The sequence below is a fragment of the Asparagus officinalis genome, chromosome 1, assembly GCF_001876935.1.
Source record: "Asparagus officinalis chromosome 1, Aspof.V1, whole genome shotgun sequence".
Classification (NCBI taxonomy): domain Eukaryota; kingdom Viridiplantae; phylum Streptophyta; class Magnoliopsida; order Asparagales; family Asparagaceae; genus Asparagus; species Asparagus officinalis.
In genome coordinates this window covers 83280750-83291086 of record NC_033794.1, presented here as the reverse complement: position 1 = coordinate 83291086, position 10337 = coordinate 83280750, and the positions used below count along the sequence as shown (strand labels likewise).

At 38.6% G+C, this 10337-nt stretch overlaps 1 protein-coding gene across 2 annotated transcripts in view; it reads right to left on the bottom strand.

Moving 5' to 3' along the window:
- Positions 1-5294, bottom strand: part of LOC109826823 (bifunctional protein FolD 4, chloroplastic-like) — a 32622-nt gene extending 27328 nt beyond the window's left edge. For both annotated transcript variants that reach the window (XM_020393847.1, XM_020393853.1), the window contains exon 1: positions 4809-5294. In XM_020393847.1, the coding sequence (XP_020249436.1) occupies positions 4809-5010 (202 nt within the window). In that variant the 5' untranslated portion in view covers positions 5011-5294. The remainder of the gene's footprint in view (positions 1-4808) is intronic.

Genomic DNA, 10337 nt, shown 5'->3' with positions numbered 1-10337 from the left:
TGTATTTTCAGTTTTCTCTTGTGCACGTTGTGCACGTTTACAGGTTTGTTAACTTCTTCTTGTATTTAGTTTTTAGAAAATGACAGTAATGAAAACGTGTGGGTTGCTGTCACCAAAACTTAAGTTCTCTTTTCTTCTTCCTCTGTGTGATTTGTTGTATTCATCAATAGGAGAATCAATTCCAACATTTGGTATCAGAGCTTGGTTGGGATTTGATGCCAAAGATCATGCCGGCGGACTCAACACCTTCAAGCAGCGGATCTGGCAACACAGTGACGTTGAAGACAACTGGAAGAGAAGGGACAGTCTCTCTTCAGTACCCGCTGCTCACAAAGAGCAACTACTCAGCATGGGCGATCAAGATGAAGGTGTATATGCGTGCACAAGGTGTATGGGATGCCATTGAGCCCGATCACCCCAACGATGAGGTAGAAATGCGGAAGGATCAGATGGCTCTTGCTGCCATCTATCAAGCCATCAGCGAGGAGACACTACTTGTGTTAGCTGAGAAGGAGACGGCCAAGGAAGCATGGGAGATGTTGAGGACAATGCACATGGGCGCTGAGCGTGTCAAGGAAGCAAAAATTCAGACTCTGAGAAGTGAATTTGAGGGTCTTCGCATGCGTGAAGCGGAGACGGTTGATGATTTTGGTGCAAAGTTAACCACTATTGTCAATAAGATTCGTGCATTAGGCGACAAGATAGATGAGGCTTATGTCGTCAAGAAGCTTCTTCGTGCAGTCCCTCCCAAGTTCCTTCAAATTGCATCTACCATTGAACAATTTGGCAACCTCAACACGATGACAGTTGAGGAGGTCATCGGATCGCTCAAGACCCATGAACAACACGATGACAATTGAGGAGGTCATCGGATCACTCAAGACCCATGAAGAACGATTGCGTGGCTATGGTGATAATGAGGAAGAGCATGTTCTGTTGACGAGTGCAAAGTGGAAGGGGAAACAAGTGAAAGGAGAAGGAGAGAGCTCGTCCAATTCATATAAAGGACGAGGAACTAGTAGCGGACGCGGTCGTGGCCGTGGGTGTGGCCGTGGTCGTGGTCGCGGGCAAGGTGCTACAATTGTCAAAACTATGGGCACTTTGCCTCGGAATGTCGATCTAAGAAGAAGGAGGAAAAGGCACACTTTGTGGAGGCACAAGAGGATGATGAAGAACCAGCACTCTTAGCGACGGAAGTTTGTGAGTGTGAGAATCATAGGGAGATCACAACAGAGGAAGTGATGCTCTATGAGGAGAAAGTGAAGCCAAAGCTGAATGCAGAAGAAGAAGTGGTGCACGACAACTCAGCTTGGTTTCTTGACACTGGAGCAAGCAATCACATGTCGGGTTGCAAGGAGCTGTTTTCAGAACTAGATGAAAGTGTGACTGGGAAGGTCAAGTTTGGCGATGGTTCTGTTGTGAATATTCGAGGAAAAGGCACAGTGATGTTTCAGTGTCAAAATGGTGAGCATCGACTCTTCACAAATGTTTATTTCATACCTAGACTGCGTAGCAATATAGTGAGTCTAGGTCAATTGGATGAGAATGGATGCAAAACTGTGATAGAAGATGGTTGTTTGTTGGTGTATGATAGAGCTAGAAAGCTGCTGGCAAGAGTAAGAAGATCAAGAAATAGATTGTATATTCTAAACTTGAAAACAACTCACGACAGGAATGGCTGTCATTGATCATGTAGTGCAAGTGTGTGATGGGTGTGTGGTGGGAAAACAACATCGCACACCATTTCCCTATAATTCAAGCTTCAGGGCTGAAAGACCACTCCAACTTGTGCATTGTGACCTTTGTGGTCCAATTACTCCAACAACTCTAGGAGGCAACAAATACTTCATGCTAATTGTAGATGATTTCAGTAGATACATGTGGGTTGAGATATTAAGAAGTAAAGATGAAGCACTTGCTGTCTTCAAGAAGATAAAGGCAGGAGCAGAAATGGAATCAAATGCAAAGATCCAAGCTCTGTGGACAGATAGAGGCGGTGAGTTTACAAACACTGCATTCAATGAGTATTGTGAGCATTTGGGCATCAAAAGATATCTTACTGCACCATATTCCCCTCAACAAAATGGAGTCGTCGAGCGAAGGAATCAAACTGTTGTGGGAATGGCTCGGAGCTTGCTGAAAAGCAAACATGTTCCATCTGAATTCTGGGCTGAAGCTGTGAAGACAACAGTGTATATCCTCAATAGAGCTCCAACAAAAAGTGTTGAAGGCGTAACACCTTACGAGAAGTGGACTGGCCATAAACCCAATGTACACCACATGAGAGTATTTGGTAGTTTGGTGCACGTGAAAATCACAAAACCACACACAAAGAAGTTAGATGATAGGAGTACACCAATGGTGTTTCTGGGGTATGAGCCAGGGTCAAAAACCTACAGAGTTTATGATCCTAACTCAAAGAAGTTGAGAGTAAGCAGGGATACAATATTTGAAGAGGATAAGGAGTGGAATTGGAAGAATATACAAGGAGGAGGAGATTCAGGAGTTCATTCACGTGATGTTTTCACCGTGCATTACGAATCTGAGAAGGGGGAATGTGCACAGAATTTGGATGAGGATGAGCAAGAAATTGAGCAATCTCCTGGAGGTGTGACTTCTCCTCACACTCCCGTGGATCATAATCATGCACAGGATGCTGGAGAACCATCAACAAGCTCAGAGAGGCCTCGCAAGTATCGTTCTCTACAAGATGTGTACAATGACACAGTTGAGATGGATGAGGAGGTAGGGCTATGTTTCTTATCTTTAGAAGAACCTGCAAATTATGAAGAAGCAGCAGGCAATGAAAGTTGGAAACAAGCCATGGCTGAAGAAATTGCAGCAATTGAGAGGAATAACACATGGGAATTTGCAGAATTACCAAAAGGGCACCGTGCTATTGGCTTGAAATGGGTATACAAGGTGAAGAAAAATCCTGAAGGAGAAATAGTAAAACACAAAGCTCGACTCGTGGCGAAGGGTTATGTACAAAAACAGGGAGTGGATTTTAATGAGGTATTTGCTCCAGTTGCACGGCTTGAAACTGTAAGGCTCTTGATTGCTTTGGCAGCACAGGAGAACTGGGAAGTACATCACATGGATGTAAAATCTGCGTTCCTAAATGGTGAGCTAGAGGAAGAGGTGTATGTAGCACAGCCAGTTGGATTTGAAGCCAAAGGCCATGAGGGACAAGTGTTGAGACTGAAGAAGGCATTATATGGACTGCGTCAAGCACCTCGAGCATGGAATTCGAAACTTGATAAGTGCTTACAATCACTGGGGTTTATCAAGTGCCCTATGGAGCACGCTGTGTACAAGAAAGAACTGAGGGGTGAAATTCAAGTGATTGGTGTGTATGTAGATGACCTTATTATCACTGGGTCAAGTGTCGAACACATTGCCAAGTTCAAAGAACAGATGAAGAAGTTGTTTGACATGAGTGATCTTGGATTATTAAGCTACTACTTGGGCATTGAAGTGAAGCAAAATGCACATTCCATCACACTGTCTCAGTCAGTATATGCCTTAAAGATACTTGAGAAGCTTGGGATGGCCGAATGCAATCCCTGTCAAATCCCCATGGAGCCGAGACTTAAAATGAGCAAAGTGAATGTCAGTCCTCCAGTTGATGTTTCTTTGTATAGAAGTGTCATAGGGAGTTTGAGATATCTAGTTAATACAAGACCTGACATAGCCTACTCGGAAGAGCACAACAGGAGTTATCTATTTTCTTGGCGGAAGCCCTGTGACATGGCTATCACAGAAACAGAGAGTAGTGGCACTCTCCTCATGTGAAGCTGAGTATGTGGCCGCAACAGCAGCGGCATGCCAGGGTGTTTGGCTTAGGCGTCTGTTGAGTGAGCTAAAGGGCAGTGAACTTGTCAAAGCTATCATCAATGTAGATAACAAATCAGCCATTGCTCTTACAAAGAACCCCGTACATCACGACAGAAGTAAACACATTGATATTAAGTATCATTTCATTCGTGACTGTATTCAGAAGGAAGAAATTGGAGTGGAATATGTTAGAACTGAAGATCAACTAGCTGACATTCTGACTAAACCACTTAGTCGACAGAGATTTGTTGAGTTGCGTGAGAAGATAGGATTGAAAGATGTGAAGAAAGTACAACAAGATTAAGGGGGTGAATATTGAATTAATCTGGTAACCTTATCTACTTTGTTAAATTAATTAGTTAGATCGTTATTTAGGTAGTTATTTAAAGACAGTGTGTATTTTCAGTTTTCTCTTGTGCACGTTGTGCACGTTTACAGGTTTGTTAACTTCTTCTTGTATTTAGTTTTTAGAAAATGACAGTAATGAAAACGTGTGGGTTGCTGTCACCAAAACTTAAGTTCTCTTTTCTTCTTTCTCTGTGTTATGTCAAAATAGCGTATGTAAGAAAAAATAGGCAATCTATTTCCTTTTTCCAAAAAAAAATAATAATGTTAGAGAAGCATTATTATTAAAATTTCCAATAATTCACAGAAGCCACCCACAGGCTTGTACTTTCGCGTCTCTCTAAAATTGCAGTCATGGTAATTCACGGTGGGGAAAAATCAGATTTTCGGTTTTCTAAGAAGCATTCACGAACCAATACAAAATCACTGAATAAGGGAAAGAAAATCTTGAAGCATGGACGCAGAATAATTTCCCCATTCGATTTTTCAACATAATAAATCTCTACATTTGCACAATAAATTATGAAGTCTATGTAATCCCAATTCAATTATCCAACAATCCTCATTCGACCAAAACAACAAGAGAACACAACCAAACAAATCTCCAAGAATTTCGAAACGAATACCTGAGGAGACAGCGGACAAACTCCAACCCGTCGAATTCGATGCAAAGGTACAATTTTTGACGCTTAGGTTTCTCAAAGGTAAGGAGATGGATCCATTGCATCCGAACGGGCGAGCAAAGGCCCTGCTTTTTCCCTTGAACTGATGAAGGCGAATCGAGCAAGAAGAAGAAGAAGCGCAGTCCGAGAGAAGACCGGACGCCATGGCCGCAAGCGTGAGGAGAAGCGAAGCTCTGGGTCGAGAGTAGAGTTTAATTAGGATTTTTTGAGGAGATCTCTCAATTTTTTTTTCCTTTTCCTTCTTCCCCTCTTCTGCCTTCTATTATTTGCTGCAGCATTCAGCGTATAAAAAAGTTGCAGGGTTTAGATGTTCGATGAGGATCAGGTTCGTATTCTTAGTGAGAGAACCTGGACCGCGTTGGTATTTCCCGATGGACGCCGATGGGCGTGACAACGGGTCGGAAAACTCCACGTTAGTATTTGCCTTTGGACTCCGATGGGCGTGATTACGGTAGGAAACTAGACTCTGTCGGGTTCAGACCCAATAATTTATTGGATAGGAGTTCAAGTTGTTCTTCTTATATATACTACAGTACGATAACACATGCTTTGCATTTAATGCGTATATTAAGTAACGATATGGGACTAAAACATTCGAAGGCCATCTAACATTACACTCGTCACGACATTTTTTTTAGAACAATGACGAGAACTCAAACAAAGGCCCCAAACACCCACTCGCCATGAATTTATTGATATTCATATTAGTTTTTCTCCCCACGAATTTGCATAGTTGTATAACTAATCAATTGATATCTTTTTTCATAAATTCGAGGTGAAATCGGTCGTAGATTTGTTCATTTCTCCAAACAAAAGCAGTACAATCTTCTCTCTCAATTATCGCCTGTGAAATATTGTTTACTACGAGGTATCCTAGTTACTATAATCGAGGGACTGGCTCCACTGTCAAAATTCTCACTTCCTCCATTTTTTTTCATTTGATTCTTTTAGTATTTTCTTTTGTGCATTTGAGCATCCATACATAGCATAATTTTATGCAACTCTTGATATCCAAGTAGAATGTTTACGGAAGTAGATTAATCCTGAAATAAGTAGTGCATGATGAGAATTTGATTAGTTAGTAAGAGAAGATACATGAATGCTTTAATTATGGTTTTATTTTATCACTAATATTCATATTAAATGCATTAGTAGTAGGTTCAGAATGAGAGATATCATAAATTACTTTCTCAACTAGGATTTAATTATTATAATACAATAGTTTTTAATGAAAAAATATTAAGACACATCCAAACTAAAACCCTAAAGCACAGCAAAAGAATGTGGATTAAGAATGCTCCTTATCATATTGCGAAACCTTGTGTAAAAATGATGATGGGTCTTTGAGCCATGCCGCAAAAGCATTAATTTTCTTAGCTCTTCGGACCAACACATGAGCCGTTATATTCTTTATTTGTTGAACTATCTAAAATTCCAATTCCTCGAGTCATGTGCAACATCGTTAAATATCACCCACAAAGTGTCCAAAAATCGAGTGTTGCTTCACCCCATTATGGATATCTCTAATTATCACCGATGCATCTTTTTCAAAAACTATCTTCCCACATCCAATGTCAAGAGCAAATATAATAGCTTTCCACACCGCTTAGAATTTCACATGCGCAGAATTACCTCACATCCAAATACTAAGATAAGTATAATGCAATAGTTAGTAATATACATTATGACAATTTATATACTATTTCTAGACTACAACAAGAGGTTAACATTTATATTAGTATTCATCTCCATAGATTTGTAATACATCAGACGCATATATCAATATATTATAGTATTTGATTAGATGTTAGATTTTTCTAGTTTTTTCCTACATCGAAAAAATAAGAAAGGTGAAGAAAAATGTAAGTGTTTAGAATTTTTGTAAATTTGGTATATTACTGGATAAGTTTATGAGTCTGAATAAAATGTATTAGCAAATAACGTGAGGGATGTTCTTCATGCATGTGTACCATTCATTAATAATGTGAAGCCGGAGATGATCGAGGTGATATAATAATAAGTTGCTCGTTATTAATTTCATTTTATTTTTCAGATTTGATCTCCATGGCATTAAGCCCATACGTTGAAAATGAATATTCGTTAAACTTTAGTTTAGCTGTTTGATTTTGTATATAAAACTGAGAATTTTTCCAATAGAACAATAGTTATTGTGAGCTTTGATGATGTGCTGATTTATACTGAATTGATGTATTATATGGTTTGAGTTTCTGCAGTACGTCCATAGTTGAAGCATTAGATAATATCTTTTTATTCAAATTATTCAATAAATGTTTAAATTGTTGTGACTTATTTCTAATGTACTTAATATTACACCTCTTCTTAAATGGCTTCCTGATGCATGTTCGCATTCAATCGCTCTTCATGGCAAAAAAAAACCAACTACAGTAATAGTAATAGGCTAATTTTCAGATCCATGGGCCAGAGCAACGTGCTTGAGCTGGTTATGATTCACGAAGGGTTCGGTACCTGGCGAGTCTGGGCTTGACCGGACGAGTCTGGGCTTGACCAGCTCGGTACCTGGCGAGCTTACTACACCCAAGGATTGGTTCCCTATTCCTGTTCAATTAACTTGCATCTCTTCTCGCCTATAGCACCCTGTGACCGCTCCCAAAATCAGCCTGGATCTAATTGGGCCGGTCCCTAAACCAGCCCAAACCCACTCACGGTGGTCCGATTTCTAGGCCCAACACAGAACTCCTGAAGGAATTAGTATAATTATATATGATGAAGCGCATAGGGCAGAAAGCATCCGTGACATTATAGGTACACTGACTCCTTGGGTAGCTGATGTCCAATATAGGTTTAGGTGTTTCCCTGCTTATTGTGGGGTACATATACAACGTTGGAATCATTTTGGTTCCTTGTAAACTTAAACTCAACATATGGGGGAAGTATCTAAAATTATATATACCTCGAAGTGGGAATTGATCCAGAAATTTTGGTCACCGGGGTCAAGAGTATAAGTATAACTAGAAATATGCATGATATTTTTAACTGAATATTAATGACACCAATATCAAATATAGTTATCTATGTAAGTGCTTTATTGCTCTATAACTTATATTTTCCTCTGCTAAGGAGTTTTGTGCTAACCCGAATTTACCTGGGATTAGCATGTATATAAGTTACAATTGGTTAATGACAATCTTTCATTTACCCAAAAAAAAATATAGGTGCTTATTTTCAAAATTCTAGGGGCCAAGGGGTCAATGGGGACAAATGGTGTGTGAGGCAAATTAATAAAGGGACTTTTTTTTGATGATAAAAACAAGGGATGTACCCTGTTCATTAAATAAAATAAAAGTAACAAGTATATGTACAAAAAGAAGGATACGAACTGTATCCTTATATGAAAATTAGTAGATAGAAAAATAGAATTTCCCAGACTAGGGATGTATAACCTTCTTCTCCTAGATATCCATGAAGATGAAGAGAGGTCCTTGACGTCATTCACCGTTGACATAGATATAAAGGAGAACCATAGCCGGCCATACATATAGTATTAGGAAATTAAATTTTCTATAAACTAATTAGAAAAACCAAAAAGTCTGACTACAAAAGTATTATGAATTATGAAACAACTACTTCCAAATCCCACTTGAAGTTATCAAACACTGCTCCTTCTGATCGGATTTTCCTCTAAAGCTCGTGCTAACTTGAGAGCATTCTTCTTGCTAGCAGATCCTGCCCATTCACATAAAGCAACAATAGTTGAGTTAATGATAGAATGAACAGAAAAAGATAAGTGATCAAAGATGAATTTGTTTCTGGAGCTCCATATGAACCAACAAACTGCTGAAAATATAGATCGCCACATAACACCTTCCTCGTTATGAAGAGATTCAACAGATGATAAGAGACAATCAAGAGATGTAGGCCAAACAAAAGGTAAGCGGTAATCTCTGAAGTGTTTCCAAACTTTTTTTGCTGTACTACATGAAAAGAAGATATGATTGCAAGTTTCCGATTGAATGCCACAGAAAATACATAAGGAGTCACCTTGCCAACCTTTCTTAATGAGATTATCCTTTGTATGTAGACGATTCATAGATAGCAACCATGAGAAAATCTGAACTTTGCTTGGTAAAATAGGATTCCATACAACTTTCTGAAATGCAAACTTAACACCTCTAGTGTTTAAGAAGTCATAGAATGATTTGACTGAAAAGCAACCATTTGAGGTAAGAGACCATTTAGGAACATCGACTTCATTATTTACTTTGAAGGAGCCAAGAAGTTTTATAAGATCAGATTTGGCTGAGTTTGCAACTGGAGAAATACTTCTTCTTAAAATAGGATGCCATTGCCATGTATTGTTATGGAACAGTCCTTGACTATGAATAGATACATTAGAGGATAAGACAAGACTGTAAATAGCTGGATATAGACTTGATAAAGTATTATTACCAATCCATTTATCCTCCCAAAATCTGATATTTGTACCAATTCCTAGGGACCATGATATAAGATGGAGGAAAGCTTCTTTATTTGAAATGATATCATTCCAAACCATAGAATTCTGGGTATTACTGTTAGATAGTTGCAGTGAAGAAACCTTTCTGACATATAATTGGAAAAGAAAAGCACCTATGAAAGAATCTCTATCAAAGCATTTCCATAACCATTTAGATAGTAATGAGATATTAAACAATTGCAGATCTTTCACTCCCAGACCACCTTCTGATTTACTCAGACATACCCTTTTCCAATTGACTAAGCATTTGAAGGGTTTGGATTGGTTGTTACCTGTCCATAGAAAATTTTTCCTAAATATCTTCAAAGATGTAGAGGAGAGTCTTTAGAACAGAAATGTCTTTGTATGTACTCTTAACAAAAATAAGAGTATCATCTGCAAATTGTAAACTTCTAATGAAGTTAAGAGGTTCCTTAATATGCAGGCTAGAGAAAACGCCCTCTTCCACATTACACATAATCATTTTACTCAGAACATCAGCAGATATGTTGAATAACAGAGGAGAAAGTGGATCTCCTTGTTTAAGGCCTCTATGACATTTAAAAAATTTGGAAGGAGATCCATTGACAAGTACTGCACAATTGGATGAAGAAATAATGTGATAAATCCAAGAGCACCATTTTTCACCAAATCCTCTAGCCTTTAACAAATTAATAAGGAAGCTCCAGCTTATGGAATCAAAGGCTTTAGCAAAATCAATCTTAAACATGGCCACCTCTTTTTTTCTTTTTAGAGCAGAAATGAATCATTTCATTAGCTATTAAAACAGAATCAAGAGTAGATTTTCCTTCTTGGAATGCAGATTGAGTTGGAGCAACCAGATCCTTCATGATAGGAGCTAATCTATTAGCTAAAATTTTCGTAAAAATTTTGAAAATACAATTAATCAGACTGATAGGTCTGTAGTCTCTGACAGTGGGATTTGATGTTGTTTTTGGAATGAGAGTAATGAGAACTTTATTTACTCTCTGAAGGGA